The sequence below is a fragment of the Mustela nivalis genome, assembly GCF_964662115.1.
Source record: "Mustela nivalis genome assembly, chromosome: 7".
In the NCBI taxonomy this organism is placed as follows: Eukaryota; Metazoa; Chordata; class Mammalia; order Carnivora; family Mustelidae; genus Mustela; species Mustela nivalis.
In genome coordinates this window covers 45,866,736-45,884,310 of record NC_139026.1, presented here as the reverse complement: position 1 = coordinate 45,884,310, position 17,575 = coordinate 45,866,736, and the positions used below count along the sequence as shown (strand labels likewise).

At 37.7% G+C, this 17,575-nt stretch overlaps 1 protein-coding gene across 3 annotated transcripts in view; it reads right to left on the bottom strand.

Moving 5' to 3' along the window:
- PTPRR (protein tyrosine phosphatase receptor type R) overlaps positions 1 to 17,575 on the bottom strand; it is a 201,777-nt gene that overhangs the window by 20,237 nt on the left and 163,965 nt on the right. For all 3 annotated transcript variants that reach the window (XM_082742870.1, XM_082742871.1, XM_082742872.1), the window contains 4 exons: positions 13,688 to 13,767; positions 13,127 to 13,264; positions 2,819 to 2,929; positions 1,309 to 1,466 (listed from right to left, as the gene is read on the bottom strand). In XM_082742870.1, coding sequence (XP_082598996.1) covers positions 1,309 to 1,466; positions 2,819 to 2,929; positions 13,127 to 13,264; positions 13,688 to 13,767 — 487 coding nt within the window. The remainder of the gene's footprint in view (positions 1 to 1,308; positions 1,467 to 2,818; positions 2,930 to 13,126; positions 13,265 to 13,687; positions 13,768 to 17,575) is intronic.

The following is a 17,575-nucleotide window of genomic DNA, read 5'->3' as shown; positions in this document are numbered from 1 at the left end:
GATGAGGTCATTAGGGCCTGAACTTGGGTGGTTGGACAGGAAGTGATGATTATGGGAGAAGCTTTGAAGGGAAAGCCAATCTGGTGACTGATTAGATACTGAGGCTGGAGTTGAGAGAAGGGCCAAAGATAACTGTCAACATTAGATGTTGAGTGCTTGGAAAAAAGCTGCTCTTATTCTTAGAAATAGTCATCAGCAGGGAACTGGTTTTATAGGGGAAACAGCTCGTTCATTTTAGATATCCTGAGTGATTTATGATTTTGGGTGGAGGACAGTTCCAGCCCTAAAACATGACCCATTAGGCTGTCTTTCCTCACCCCCAGGCAAAGTTTAGGATAAGGCCTAATGCTAGAAACTGGGTAATGACTCCTTTGTATATATAGATATACAATAAATTTTACTCTTAATTAAACCACAAAGGTTCAAGGAAGAAGGAGGCTAAAGTTACAATGTTAATTATATTTTATTTGTTACAAATATCATCAAAAGCTATCTTACAAGGCTTATGAGTTTAAACAAAGCAACAAAAATTACTTTGACAAAGTACAAAGAATAAATAAATGACTGGTTATGTAAATTACTTTAAAGCGATTTGCTTTCGTTTGGGCACACTAAAAGGAAAAGGGGAAGGAGGTATCAGTTATGAGAGGAGAGTTTTAAGCTAGAAGTTAAGGAAGGGGCTCACCTCGGACATCTGTGACTTTTATCTGCCTAACCTCCAATACCCACGTTCTGGTAACTACACTTTGTTCTCCTTTTGGTGAACTACCACTTACCCACTTCCCCCTTCATAAATTTATTTCCACCTGTTTTTTTTTTTTTTTTTTTTTTAATGAAATCACTTTTCAAGTAGCTGACTAGTTTTTACCACGTTTGATATAATAATGCGTGTTCTCAAGATACCATCTCAAGATACCATTCAAGTACGGTTCAATAAAAAAGCCAATGACAATTTTTAAAAACGTGCCATTCCTCCCATCAAAGAGCCTGAGGAGACTAAACAAATCGATGTATGTTTCAAGGTCGAGGGCTGAATAAAGTCTCCTGTTCCCTGAGCCATTGATGTAAAAGTGCTGTTTTCTCTACTGTGTTATCATTGTTTGCTGAAATGACCTGATACTACTGGACTTCATTTCTACAATGTAGCATCTCAATTAAAAATCAAATATGAGGAAGTGAGCCAATTTCAGTAAATACTGAATTTACCAACAGAGTCACAACCAGGAAGCACCACCCAGCCTCCACCCGTTCGATGGCTTTACAGAGGATGGACCGTTGCTTCGGCAGGAAGGACAGCTCATCCCTTACCTGCAGTGGACGACCACAGGCCCCCGGCCCGTGGAAGCAAGTCTGTCTTCTTCGACATCCAGCATGAGCTGCAGAAGAGGTTGAGCACTGTCTGGAGTCTTGTGATCAGGCCATGAGGTGTACCAGTAATGCTTCACATGCTGGGTGTGACTTCCTTGCTGAAAATAGCAAGTCACCAAATGCCTCATTTACTTGTGGAACTAAAAGTCATCCAAACCACAATACTGAATGCCTTCTATCACTTCAAGCTTGCTGGCAACTTACTTCTGAATGGAAAAAAGACATCTAGGAGATTGCTGAAGTGCCCTTTTCTACGTTGAGAAAACATGACTTTACATACGATGAGATCTTGCCTCTATTCAATGAGAAATGGATATTTACAACTGAAAAGGCATGTGAAACCTACACAATCTACACGTTTGTGATTTATTGTAATAAACAGAACGGCCATCGCAAAGGAAGCCAAGAGGGAATTGGAATACGGTGTGCTTCCTGCTCTTTGAACATTCTTGAGAAGCGATGATAAACATATGAACCCACCTAGGAACACTTGATTTTATTCTTGGCCCCTACACTTGACTTTCTACATTCATCCCAAGTTGCAGTTTATAGCAGCAGTGAGGTGACCCAGGAGTACAGGAGCTATAAGGAAGGGGTCACTAAATGAGACAAGCTTTGAGGGAGGGTCCATGCACATCATCAAGTAACCCGATGCCAGTGCGGGGGGCCCGACACGGAATAGGCACTCGAGGGTATGTGTTGAAATGGGTGCCTTCCTATCTCGAATTGCCCTCTAAAACCCTCAGTGAAGCTCTGCCTCTCCTCTCTGTGATGCTTCTGTTTCAGCAGTGAGGTTCTAGACGGGGTTGAGATCTTTGAGATGATTGTTCTCTAGAAACAAAAATAATACCATGGCAATGTTCCTCAAATCTGCTGCCCGTGATTTCAATAAGATAACTTTTGGATGATGTCATGTGGTCTGGGGAAAGTCCCCATAAATTACTGTAACTCCACGTTTGGGAAGATCTCATCAACACTTCAGGCTTGTCTTGCTTCCCACAGCCACCCACAAACACAGATTTTCTCTTTCACGGTTTCTAGGCCTTATTAAAAGCTGCTTAAACCAAAGGCACGTTAAACAACAACAACAACAACAACCAAAAAACAACACCCCCCCCCAATCGTGGTAAAATCTCTAGTATAAATCTTTAGTTAAAGACATTTGAAAGGTTAAATCAAGAATGTTTTGCTTATAGAAATTAGAAGATCACAACATCCTACTTAGTGAATTTCCTTAATGCCTACTTGTATTAAATTAATTATTCCACATACTAAGAGTAGCTTATGACAAAGAAATACAGGAGGGGATGATTATCATTTCTCTTTGATCTTGACATTATTGTTTTTTTAATTGAATCTGTAATACTTCTTAGGATAAATAATTTCAGAGGAGAAATGTAATCCTGTCATATCATCCACTTTGTAGATAGCGACAGCTACATAATCTTACCTTTAAGACAAGGTTTCGAACAGTGTAGTTGTCACATTCATTCACATTGATGACCAGAACCTCAACTTTCCCATATATTCCTCTCTTTTCTGGCCAGTAAAGCACACATTTCTGGAAGAGGAGAAAAAAGAACACAGCAGATAGTAATGATTTCACTGGCCTTTGAGTATTTTTCATTGAAGTATCTCAATAGTTTTTATTTAATTCTAAAAATATCAAGTATTGATTTTACAAGGCTAGAAATGTACTAAAAAACCACTGAATTATACATATTAAACAATTGACTTTTATGGTATGTAAATTACATCTCAATAATATTTTTAAAATGAAGTATCAATTTTTACATGTGCCTGCCAAACACTATTGCTATGAACCCCATACAAAAAGGGGGAAAATTTCCCAAAATCTGAAATGAATAATCTTTGACAAAACAGGACAAAATATTCAGTGGAAAAAAAACAGTCTCTTTAATAAATGGTGCTGGGAAAATTGGACAGCTATATGTAGAAGAATGAAACTTGGCCATTCTCTTATACCACACACAAAGATAAACTCGAAATGGATAAAAGACCTCAATGTGAGACAGGAATCCATCAAAATCCTAGAGGAGAACATAAGCAGTAACCTCTTCGACATTGGCCACTGCAACTTCTTTCAAGATCTATCTCCAAAGGCAAAGGAAACAAAATGAACTTTTGGGACTTCATCAAGATCAAAAGCTTCTGCACAGCAAAGGAAACAGTCAACAAAACAAAGAGGAAACCCACAGAATAGGAGAAGGTATTTGCAAACGACACTACAGACAAAGGGCTGATATCCAAAATCTACAAAGAATTCCTCAAACTCAACACACAAGGAACAGATAATCACATCAAAAAATGGGCAGAAGACATGAACAGACACTTCTCCAAAGAAGACATACAAATGGCTAACAGTCACATGAAAAAATGTTCATCATCTCTAGCCACCAGGGAGATTCAAATTAAAACCACATTGAGATACCACCTTATACCAGTTAGAATGGCCAAAGTTAACAAGACAGTAAACAACTTATGTTGGAGAGGATGTGGAGAAAGGGGAACCCTCTTACACTGTTGGTGGGAATGCAAGTTGGTGTAGCCACTTTGGAAAAGTGTGGGGACTCCTTAAGAAATTAAAAATAGAGCTTCCCTATGACCCTGCAATTGCACTCCTGGGTATTTACCCCCAAAATACAAATGTAGTGAAAAGAAGGGCCACCTGTACCCCCATGTTCATAGCAGCACTGGCCACAGTCGCCAAACTGTGGAAAGAACCAAGATGCCCTTCAACAGACGAATGGATAAAGATGTGGTCCATATATACTATAGAGTATTATGCCTCCATCAGAAAGGATGAATACCCAACTTTTGTATCAGCATGGACAGGACTAGAAGAGATTATGCTGAGTGAAATAAGTCAAGCAGAGAGAGTCAATTTTCATATGGTTTCACTTATTTGTGGAGCATAAGGAATAACACGGAGGACACTGGGAGATGAAGAGGAGAAGTGAGTTGGGGGAAATCGGAGGGGGAGAACCATGAAAGAACTCTGAGAAACAAACTGAGGGTTTTGGAGGGGAGGGGGCTGAGAGGATGGGTGAGCCTGGTGGTGAGTATTATGGAGGGCACGTATTGCATGGAGCACTGGGTGTGGTGCATAAACAATGAATTTTGGGACACTGAAAAAATAATTAAGTTAAATTAAAAAAAAAGAAAAAGAAAAGAAAAAAAAAACCCTGAAATGAAGAATGAAAGCGAGAAGTTAAGAATTAAGAAATTTAAAAATCCAAGTATTAGACTTTATAATGCAATGGAATAAAAGGAATTTTTTTCACAATGACTGGACCAAGTTACATTTCCCTGCTCCATCCAGTTGAAACATCTAATAAATCTGTGATGTGTTAGATGCCACAGAATGAAGGTTCCCTAGTAGGTAAAGAGGATGTAATGACCATTAACACACCTATGGTATTACATTTTTCAGGACTGATGGTCTTTTCACCGATAGAGTAGATTAAAATAAATGTATAACAAAATTATTAAAAAAAAAACAATTTTTATAGCAGATCCTCTTTGAAGGATTTAACAATAATAATAATAATTATATTGCAACTGTAGCATTATTAACTGGTAGTTAAAGTGCAGGCTTTGAAGCTATAGAGCATAGGTCCAGATTCTGGTTTTGCCACTTATGATTAGCTGAGAATCTGTAAGAAACACACTTAATCTCTGTGGCCTCAATTAATTCATCACTTACTACATTAAAAGCACTCAGGACAAGGCCAGACATGCAGTAAGCATTTAAAACACATTGTTCTTCTTCTCATTGTTCCAATTTTAGGTTTTTGATTTAAATGATTCAATCATTACTTCATTATACATTAGATCATACATTAAATATTGTATAACTATTATATCCAAGCTACATTATTAAAAGAAAAATACAAAACGAGATTCAAGCATACATACAGGCTCATAGTATGTATTATTTTGCCTTTTAAACAGCTCCAAAAAAACCCCTATGAATTCTGACTACATATCTCAATGATTAAGAAAGGGAAGTGTGAAAGTTGATGTTCTATTTCAAGTGCCCAGAGAAGCAATGTTAACTTTTGTTTAAATAGAACTTATCATTTTCTTGCAAACACACATGCACATTTATAGAGAAATTCCTTCACATTTAGAGAGAAATTGCCCGCGGTCAGGACTTTTTAATCCTTGGGACACTTGTTTTTTGACATCCAAGGTCAAAGGCATAGGACCACACTTGGAAAAAATTCGGAACTTACAGATTCAAAAGAGCAGCACAAGAAAGAATCACATAGGTACAGAACTGATGGAAAAGATATGTAAAGTATCAGAAACATACCCCGGGGAGTCTATCATGCTAAGTGCTAGCCCCACTACATTCTAGAGCCAGGATGGAATCCCTGTTTCTTTCATCCATTACAATAAAAACACATTTGCATCCTCTGAGTTCCTGGTCCTTTTCCAAACAAAGTAAATCATTTTCACCTCTATTTACATGCCACCCCACACCCAAGACGGGCTGAAGGCATAACTCTGGCTGACATAACATTAACATTAAGAAAAAAAAAAAAAACCTTTTACAAATAAAGCAATTTATTTCTCTCCTCATTTAGCAGTGCCAAGTGTCTCAAATTTCCCAGGTTTGTTAAAGAGAATCATACTAACCAATTTGCCTGGTTTCTTTCAATGAAGCATCAATTATTTCGCTGTGAGACCCGAGCTATTGTGTATCTTAAAACCCATGCCTCCTGGATGAATCCAAGAAGAGTGACAAAGAATCTTGAAAAAGGTATTGAACAAAGAAAGAGGCATTCAGCAGTCCAGCAGTCTGGCATACGTGCCCCATTGTCCCGATGAGCCCCGGAGCAGCAGGCCCCTCTTTGGAAAGGTGGCTCTTGAAACCGGTAGGAAAAAGCTGCAAGGCAGGAGCTCAAAGCCTGCACCCTGACTCTTAACAATCCTCGAACAGGCTTGTGCACCTACTTGATAAATGGAAGCGCGGCTCGGTTCTCTCAAGCTTGCCGGGGCCCTCTTGAATGTTTTTCTTGACTCTTTACCAAAAATGCAATTGGCAGTCGGCTCCCAGTAGACAATGCAATGTGACTTGTTCATTCAAACAACCCTTAATTAGCATCCCATCTCCTTTCCGAAATACAATAGCTTATTTTTACACACTGAATACATTTTTCCCCCTTTTAGGAGCACATAGAAAAAGAGACCAGATAAGTGTGGGTGCTTTTCAAATGTGAGGTGGGGGAGAGCTGCAAATGCAGTTGTTTAAAGAGCACAAGTTCACGTTCGAATTATTTTTGTGAACAGCTTTTTAGGGGTTCTTTATTGCAGTGCTAACAATGATCTGAAAGGCAGAAAATGCAAGGAAGGAAAATGCTCTCTTACAGATAATATTATGAAACCCCACTAATTGTAGGTAATTCAAGAAAGCATGCTATCTCGCAGAATATAACCCCAAATTATCACTATTCTTTGCTAACTGGGCTGATCCTTCCAGCGAAATTATCTATTAATTCCAAAAATTCATAATTTGGAGGAAAAAAGAGGTTTCAGAGGCTCATGTGTCTCTTGTACAAATAAGTAATTAGTGAACCCTGACTGTAAAGATTCTGGTCATCAACCAATTCTTCATAATTAGTGGTTTATTATTGCAAAGCAATGCAAACTCCTATATTTTTTTGATCTTTCTTTTTTTTTGTTTGACCATCCCTCTCACTTTCACCACATTGGGGCTATTTGTGTACAGGGAGGAAGGCGGTCCAGCCAGTAGTTTAGTTGCCTGGAAAAAAAAAATCTATTTTTAAGTTACTTTCTTTTTGAATTCTATGCATTTAAAATAAAAAAGATTTTGCTCTCTGAGCTAAAGACACATGTCATCACATAGAGGCTCTAAAATAAAAAGATGGTCAATTTCATTTGGGTTCCATTAGCACGTGAGAGCTATAGGATGGGTCAGATTGCCTACGGTTAGTATAGTAACTTTCATTCCATTTTGTTCCAACTAAATATTACCAACGCAGGTGTAGCGATTTATTATTACAATTACCTTCACCAACATATCACTTAATCCCTTCCACAATCATTTGAATTGGGTATACCGGGTACACAGTTGTTGTTATTATTATTATTATTATTATTATTATTATTTATCATGTGACAGCAGAGGAAATGGAAGTTCAGGTGTTCTGGTAGGGGTCTCTGGGAAAGTTCCCTTGGGAACTAAAACTCTCAATGCCAATATCATTTTAAAAATTTAACTTTCTGGGCGCCTGGGTGGCTCAGTGGGTTAAAGCCTCTGCCTTCAGCTCAGGTCATGATCCCAGGGTCCTGGAATCAAGCCCTGCATCAGCTCTCTGCTCAGCAGGGAGCCTGCTTCCTCCTCCCTCTCTCTCTGCCTGCCTCTCTGCCTACTTGTGATCTCTATCTGTCAAATAAAATAAAATAAAAATAAAAATCTTAAAAAAAAAAAGAAAAATTTAACTTTCTATCTTTGATATCCATTGTCTCTGAACCAACCCAACTTTGCTGTGGCATTAACCAGAGGCTTTCCTTCCTTGTGTGTAGGAGGCTCGTGCTCATGCAACACAATATTCTCAGGCCACTCTCCTACTCGCTCAGTACTTCTGTTACTATCTGCCGAGCTGTACGTGTTCACCAATGGGAAGTCACAGTCAAATCTTCTTATGGCAATTGTAACTCATTAGTGAAGCCCGGTAATTTAATTCTACATAAATTAATGAAACAGGAAGGTGCAGAGAAAAAGGGAGTTGTTCTAGGAAATAATTGTACAAGTTAAATAAGTTTTTCACTGGGAAAAAAAGGACTCAGTAGAAAAAACTGTAGTCCAATCAGGTACAGGCGACAATGATAAAAGAGCAAATTTTAAAAATTATGCAGGATTCTGCATGCATAATTCCTTTACAAACTTTTCTGTGTTCTCATTATAAAGAAACTGAAATGGGAAATTCTGATTTATGTATAATTTCATAAATTTAAAATAAATTTTCATTTGATGTATAAAGGGCATGATTTACATAAGTTGTATGATCTAGAACTCTAGTCTCTAACAAAACCAAACAAACAGAGTCCTATGAAAAAAAATGAAAAGTTGTAGTGTGAACAAATGCACATGTCTTAAGATAAAATAAAGCATTAGGGTCCTGTTGTTGTTTTTGTGATTTTTTTCCCCCACTAACTTTTTTTTGCTAATTGTGCCAAATAAGAGGGTTTCTAGCTATAGTTAGAAGTAAAGCAGGCTACCGCAATTGAATAAAACCTAACAAAAATTAAGGTGTGGTTGTATTTGGAATATAAGCATGTCTGAAAGGACAGGTGAGTAATTTTGCTTGAGAGATGTGAGCCTCTGAATTTGGGGCCACCCTTAATTGCTTGGGCAGTACAAGCATAGGAAATGGGAATGAGAGATTAGCTGTCCAGCATTGCTAGGCAGTGCTAGGCCTGGCTGCCTCTCTAAGATATTCTAATAGCTAATTCTGGTCCTCCGGGAAAGCTGAAAGCTGGTCCACAGGCTCTGCTGTCTATCTGCCAGCCTGGCCTTCAACATAACCTTCCTTGACCTTGTCTGGACAGACAGCCAAGTCTGAGACTTGGTTTACTTGTTTTGTTTTTTGTTGTTTTTTTCGTTCTTGGTACAGGTATACCTCGTATCGTGCTTCACTTTATGTTCTTTGTAGATCCTGCATTTTCTACAAATTGAAGGTCTGTGGCAAGCCTGCCTGGAGACTCCTTTCCTTCCTGGAGTTTATTGGCACCATTTTTCCAACAGTTTTTGCTCACTTCATGTCTCCATGTCCCATTTTGGTAATTCTCACATCTTTTCAAACTTTTTCATTATTATTACATTCCTTAAAGGTGATCTGTGATCAGTGATCTTTGGTGTTCCTATTGTCATTGTTTTGGGGTTCCATGAACTATGCCTTTCTAAGACCATGAACTAAATCGTGACGTGGGTGAGTTCTGAGTGCTCCACTGACTGGCCATTGTCTGTGTCTCTCTGTCTCCCGGGGCTTCCCTATCCCCTGAGACACAACAGAATCCCAGTGAGGTCAGTTAATAACCCTACAATGGCCTCTTGGTGTCCGTGTGAACGCTTTCAGTCAAAACTAGTAATGATGGAGCTTTGTGAGGAAGGTACATGGAAAGTCGAGATAGGCTGAAAGCTCGGCCTCCTGAACATTTGCCACGTTGTGAATGCAGGGGGAAAGTTCTTGAAGGAAATTAAAAGTGACACACCAGTGAACACATGAATGATAAGAAAGAGTAAAAACCCTATTGGTGATAGGAGAATGCTGGGATTATGAAATAAGAGCTTGGCAATTAGTCATTTATTTATTAGAAAGTAGAAAGGTTCATGAAAATATAAAGCCTGGGAATTTCTAAAGATAACTCCAACTTCATTTTTGGGGGAGGAAATGATTTTTGTCTATTTCAAACAATGACGCTCAACACAATTGAAAGTTGGCACATTTTTGGTAAACAGCATTTTCCTGGTAGTGTGAAGCTTACTGCATATTTCTTTTGAGCCAAGCTTCTCAGTATCATTTTGATCTACAAAACATCAAAGTTTCCTCTATGGAGTTATATTTACATCATGGAGGGTCTGGACAGAAAGGAATTTTTAATTTTAATTTAATGAGTAAGGCATGCTACTCAGATAGAAAGAATGTTTCGAAATGTGGTGTGAGTTCTGGGTTATCACTGTCTCTCATTCCTTGCTAGGTCTGTTCTTCTGTTTTTTGGCTTCTATGGCTGCTACTGAGAAGCCATTTGTTAGTTACTCTGTTGTTAAAATCATCTCTGCAGTGTTTTTTATTTTCCTAGTTGTATCTAGTAGTGGATTTATTTTTACTTACTAGCCCAGAATTTATGGTGATTCTCAAATTTGACAGCTCATGTTTCTTATCCCTTCTGGAAAATCTCTGGCCACTATTTCCTCAAGTATTGCTTCTTTTCTTATATTCTCTTTGTTCTTCTTCTAAAATATTCATTTTATGTACATTGGACATTTACATACTGCCCTGTAGGTCTTAAATTTTCTTTCGTATTTTTGGTCATTTCAGTCTTCTGGGTAATTTCTTTAGCTCTATTTGCATTTCGGTCATTATTTTTACTCAGCTGTGTCTGGCCTGTTATCACACCTGTCTAATGAGGTGTTCTTTTTAAAATTTAATATCTCTATAATATTTATTTCTAGGACTCTGGTTTGTATTTACATCTTCCTAGTCTTTTTTGGCAGTAATTTGTTCCCCTGTCAAGTTTTTAATCTTATAATTTGTGCGCTTAATTATATAAAAAAAGCATGTATTTATAGTTTCTATTATTTTCATTTCTTGTAGGTCTACTTTACTTACTTGTTGTTTCTTCTGATTTTTCCTTATGTTGTTTATTTACTTGTGTTGTCTCATAATTTTGACTTGTGAGCTTATGTTTGGCTAGGCTGTTTCTGTTGAAATTCTCTGACGTAAATCCCGAGAGTGTATGTATCCAGAAAGCTTTTACCTTTGTTTCTGTAAAGTGCCACAGAGTGTTATCAATCAGGATTACTTTCTATATTAATTGTTCAACTTGGCGTTTCCTGGTTTTTGAATGGTGAGTACCAGAGAGACCCTTTTTATCTATCCCTCGAGAAGACCAGATTTAGATGGACTGATTTCCTGTTATGGTCCTATTTTGGAAGGCAGGTTTATTTTTGTGGTTCACCTTTTTACTGAAGGCACAGCCTTTGCAGGAGCGCTCTCTGTGGAAGGTCTCCATTCCAGCTCCTGGCTCCTGCAAGCCCAAGGCTTTGTCTCCAGTTCTTGTATTGTCATTAAAGCCCAAGTAAGCCATAATTCTCTGGCTTTATGCCTTTATTCAGTTTTTGACTGCTGGGATTTTTTCCCCCCAAGCTCTGTTAGGCACGCTATTTTTATTTTACTATTTTATCTGAAAAACATCAAAGTTTCCACTGTAGTATTATATTTACATCATGGAAGCTCTGGGCAAAAAGGAATTTTTAATTTTAATAATGAGTAATACAGTCTATTCAGATCTAGGAAATGTTACTATATTCTATTTTATATTTTACGCTATTTTAAATTTTATCTAGTATGACTAGTTTTGTGATGGGAGGTTTTTCAGATTATCCTAGCCTGTTTGTATGCAGGAATGGATATATACAGAGAATACACTTTAAACTTGAACAGTCGGTTTTGAGTAGGTAAAATAAAGGCAGAGTGTCATGGATATCAAACAACTGTGCAGGAATTATCAGTTCCCTGATGTGTTGATATATTGATATGGGTGAAACAGCTGAGAATATTAGAGGCTATTTTTATTATGCCACCTCAGGTTTTCCTTCTTTCTTTCTTTCTTTCTTTTTTTAAAGATTTTATTTATTTATTGGGCAGACAGAGATCACAAGTAGGCAAAAAGAGAGGAGAAAGCAGGCTCCCTGTTGAGCAGAGAGCCCGATGCGGGACTCGATCCCAGGCTTTAATCCACTGAGCCACCCAGGCAGCCCCCACCTCAGGTTTTCATATAAGATTCATAGAAATATATTTATTCAGTAAGCTATATAGTTAGTTAAGTAGATAGCTTCATCTTCTGGCCCAAAATACACTTTTTTCTAGGATAGATTCAGGGGAAAAAAATCCTTTATCTATTGTAGCAAAAATGAAAGAGGGCAACAAGCTTTACAAAACTTATAAATTGCTGCTTGTGAGCCTGGATTTTCTTGATTAGTACAAGATTATAGTATACTTAAGGGTTATAACTCACCAAAAAGGCATAAGGGAAAGCTCAGTTTTCTTAAACTTTTATTGTCATTGTGAGGCTCTGATACAGTAATTTTGATAAGCAAGCAAACACAAATGCTGACTAAAATCAGACTGTAAATTATTCCAATAAGATGTCCTAAAATGTAAGCAGTACGTAGCACCCTTTGGGAATTACAAAATTCTGTTTTTATGATGTAAAGGACTGAATGAATGTTTTGTAATCTAGACCCTTAGGAAAGACTGCTAGTATGGAAACGAAACCTAAATTTATCTCCTTGGATTTCTTATTACGAAGATATTGAAAACCTTGCTTGGCTTTTATAACTTCCTTCAAATTTTTCTTTCAAATCTCCCTTACTTAGGGGGCTTCATTCCTCCCACCCTATATAATACAAAAGCATATTCCTCCCTTCTCATCCCTCCTACAGCTCAGCACACCCAATCTTCTTATCCTACCTACCTTGGTCCCCCTATACAATTTATTCTTTCTAATTGCTACGGTTTTATGAATTTATTATGTTTATTGTTTTTTAATCTGTCTTCCCCATTAGAAAGTTAAAATCTACCAATGGCAGACATCTCTGTGTGTTTTGTTCGCTAACATATTACCAACAACTAAAGCAGTATCTGTCACACAATAAGTGCTCAAAAATGATTTGAGGTATGAATGAGTGATTTTTTTAAATTTCCCTGCTTATAAATCAGAGTGATAATGCAGAGCCCCTCATTTCCTAACAGAGGTATGTGGGATATGTGAGATAAATGTATGCCAAGTGTATTGATTCTTCTGATAGAAAGCTGCCACTCACACAGGGACAACAATGACCATTCTCAGAAGCATGAAGTGAACATGTCTTTAAATTTCCATCTTCAACGTGTAGTTAAGTACAAGGCAATTTTCCTTTTACAATAGCTCTTCCATAGCAACAGAAAATTTATAACGTTCACTCCTTGGGGAAAGGCCATACCTCATTTTTTTCCTTGAGTTTTGTGATCATGACAATCACGGGACTGTCTTCCTGCCAAACCATCTGCCAGAAATCATTCACGGTGTTGATCATGGGGCCCTGGGTGGCGATGAATGCTTTCTCTTTGCCACTGTAGCCCTGGTGTGAGTAAAGAGACAGAAATATTGGACTTGAAATTCATGCCTTGCCCTGAAAGTTTAGAACAAGTTCAGAACAAAAGGGTCCAAAACAACACAAGTGTTCATGGCTTCACTGATTCTAGCACAATCCATCTGGCTGTTCTCCCAAGTCAAGCATGGCACACAGTAGTGAGGGCCATGATGCCCGGTTCTCACTGGAGAACCCCCCAGCACCTAGACCTGCAGCCAGAGACACACAGGAAAGGAAGGCTCGAGGTAAAGGACCCGCTACCAGTGTCGATTATGACTAAACAAACGAGAAAGGTTGCTAGTAACCGAGTTAAATCAAAATTAATCCACTCTGAGGGGAAAACCACCGCCAACAATTCCACATAGTAAGTCAACATGCTCATCAGAAAGATATTTTTATTTACTTACTTACCCGAATATAATTAGCATTAATGTAGGTGCTCAAAGAATCAGTTACATTTTTTGGTCTCAAACACACTCTGCTGAGGGGATCTAATGAAGAAAACAAGAAGGAATGCTTTAGACAGACCTACTCTTTTTAAAGCTCCTTAGAACACCAGTAACTACATAGCACACTTGTGAATTTATATACTGACCATCTGGCTTGTGTCAATGTTTGTTGCTGATGGGTCTGTGTGTCTGTCTTTTGATACAACTGTGTGCACTGAGGGACAATTGGGTCCATCTTGGTCCCTGTCCCTTAACACAAATCTTGCCCATAAGCTTGAGATATTGAGTTTACTCATCATGATATTTTTTGTGGCTTTCTGATTCTTGACCCCATTTCTTATTTATGCTCCTTTTTCTGTTCTTTGGGATTTGGAATTTGTACCAGATTTTCTTACTCACTTCACACTTCTCTTCTGTCCAATAAAAACACTTGGTCCGGCTCGAATCCCCTCTCCCTAAAGAAGCTGTCTTTAGTTACCATTTGTCCACCTACAGCAGGAAAATCTGATATTAGGTAGATTGTTATAGCGCTAAGAACATTGTCTTAACTCTTCAAATCACTTTCTGTCAAGAAGTTGAAAGGCTCTTTGCAAACCACGGTGTTACGGAAAATATGGTAGTTATTTCTACCAATGTTTATATACGTGAATTAAGGCCAAATCATCCCTTTATGATTTCTTTAGTCTGACACACTCCGAGCCTCTTAAAGGTAAAGACAGAGATTTTTTTTCATTTTATCCAAGACTCAGTGTCTAGGATGGTGCTTATATGAATAGCAGACATTCAATATTTGTTTATTGCATTGATTTAGATGGTTAAAAAATGTTCCATTATTTAAGAAGTCAGTTCTAGGCATTCCTCTCTAGTAATTGTTTTATTACTGCTTTTCTCTAGACTGGCAAACTTGAGAGAGTTTATCAATACCCACTGTTCTTACCTCCACCTCTACAATTCGGTCCACCTTGTGTACACCCCAGTCTATCCTAACCTTAGTTTAATGCCGAGACTCCTCGGCATTACTGATGCCACCAGTGACTCTTGTTGAGCTAAACCAAATAAGCCTACTGTGCTACTTTTTTCATGTTTTATTTTAATATTTTCCATCTTATATTTTAAGTACTTAAATTTTTACCTGCTTTCAATGAATTGTACTGAACCCCTTGAAGGAAAAAATTATATTTAATTAACTTTTTTTTTTTAAACTAACTTTTGTATCCTTTGTGATTTCTACCTGGTATGTGGTTCATAGAATGTTTAATATCAGAATTCATTTCTATTAGAGTTGAAACACTGTTTTTGACTTTCTAGATTCCTTTTGTTAGCAAAGGGGACTGGAAAATTGTTCTTCCCTTTTCAGTATCCGCTATTAGAAGTTTCCACAAAAGCCCTATACCAGTGAGACTTGAAAAGAAGCCCACTCCCTTCAGTTTTTATAAGGCCTACCATGTATATGATTTATTGAGAACTCAGCCCTATAAACTGCTTAGAAGCAGGCTCCCTGTCAAGCTAAATTTAGCTTGGAAATTGGTAGTTTGTAAGTCTTCCAAGCATTTAGAGGTTTCCAAAAACTTTTTAAACAAGAATGCACCATAGGACTGACTGAGGAAAAACTGTCACTCTAATCAAAGCTTTTAAGCCTTTTTAATGTTAGATTAGACTAATAAAAAAAGCTGATGATTTTAAAAAAAATCCAAAACTTTATCATCATTATCATCATTATTTTCATATTACTGTTATAAATGTATTCATTTTATGCATTTTAAGTCAATATGTGTATTTTAAGTCTATATTTTGGTCAAATTCACCTTTTATCAGGACAGATATTTCTGGACTACATGTTAAATATTTAGCATGCCACTTACGATACATCTAGGAAGAGGCAATAAGAATCCCAACACTGACCAATTCTTCTTCCCTCTCCTCTGCTCCTCCCCTTTTATTTCCTTCCTTCCCTCCTCTTGCTTTCTTCCTCTTCCCCCTTTTCCCTCCCTCCCCCCTTCTCTCTCATTCCTTCTCTTTCTTCTGCTCTCTTTCCTGTTTCTTTTTTCTTCTCAACAGATTATTGAACACATATAGATTTAGCGTATAGAACACATGAAATTTCCCCATCTGGCCTCTTCAAAATACCTCTGGCAATTTAACTCTTTCTATTTAACACAAAAAATGGTACCTGGATACTGATATCCTTTAATTTTTTTTAAAGATTTTTTAATTTATTTGAGAGACAGAGAGTGTGTGAGGGGGAGGGGCAGAGGAAGAGGGAGAAAGAAACTCAAGTAGACTCCACACCAGGCATGGAGCCCAACAGTGGGCTCGATCTAACAACCATGAGATCACAACCTGAGTCAAAACCAAGAGTCAGACCTTTAACCAACTGCATGACCCAGGCACCTCTGGATCCTGATATTCCGACTGCCATCTTATCAGATTTTGTCAAAGGTTATTCTGCTCCAATGATTTCTTCTCTGGGCAGAAAAGCATTTGAGGTTTGGAGTCAGGAGGAGAAGCTATTCGATGAAAGACGTGCTTATACTGCTAGTGTATCCCTGGGCATAGGCAGAGGATGAGAGGAATAGCATAGTTTCTCTAGATGAATTCAAGATAAGTGGGAAATAGGAGGAAAGGCAGGGACTTGGCTCCACCTTCCAGGTGACTGGGAGTCACTTTCAGTTTGTTGCAGGAGAGAGAAGACTCCAGGCTTGCATTATCCAATATGGCGCCACTAGCCACATGTAGCTAACGTTAAATTAATGAAAATAAAATAAAACTTAAAAATCAGTTCCTCAGGTGCACTGGCTAAACTTCGCATGCTCCATTGCTACACATAGCTAATGGCCATCATATTGGAGATACAGAGCGTTACCTTCACTCTACAGGGTTTTGACAGTGTTGATCTTAGCAATGCAAGATGGCGATTATATGGAAACTCCCTTTTTAAAATCCATGTGAAAATTGTAAGAGAAAAAAGGGCAATTAAATAGTCTGCATTTGAAACTGTAAAGTTTTCTTTCCCCATTAATGCTACTATTTTCTGGAATTGGTTGTGGGGTTAATGACTGATGCATGCTCAGTTAGGTGGCAGGAGAGGAGAAACCAACATTAGATGGGGGCTCACTAGTAGTGGGAACCTCTCTTTTCACATATGATTACTTAATTCTCTCCACAGCCCTATGTAGCAATATTATTATCACTATCTTTAGGGATGAAGAAAGGATGGTGCAGAAAGATTAAGTTGTCTTCCATAAACTATAAATGCTCCTTGCCAAGGTAGAGAGGCAAGTCTAACTCCAATATTTTGTTTGAGCCATACAACTTGTTGCCTTAATGAGTGGCTCACTTATTTGCATATCTACTCTGTTCTGGGCACTTAACAGAATAGGAAACATAAGTAAGAAATATTACCAGATTTTAGATTTTTAAATATGAAGTGATGGCCAAAGTAATTAGGGTTTAATTAGTAGAGTTCTTTGATTTCATTTATATTGTTTTATATTTCTATATATAAATTGTCAGCATGGAATAAATATACATGAAATTTGTTATTATACTTCATTGTGTAAAAAATTTCATAATAATGTATGATTAGTTTTTTTTTCCCATTGCTTTTATGATTTAGGACATAGACCTATTTTCATCACTAATATTTGGTTTTTGTTGCAACGTATGTGACATAAATTTACACTTTGCACTTTAATTTACCACGTAGAGTGTTCTGAGCCAGGCTGACATCATCCTTAGGGAAAGAGCCATGATTTAATTGGCTCTTGGTCATCCATATTTCTTCTGCAAAACATTTTCCAAATTAGATAGCCTCACTAATATGTAAAATCTGGCAGTATTTTTTTTTAAA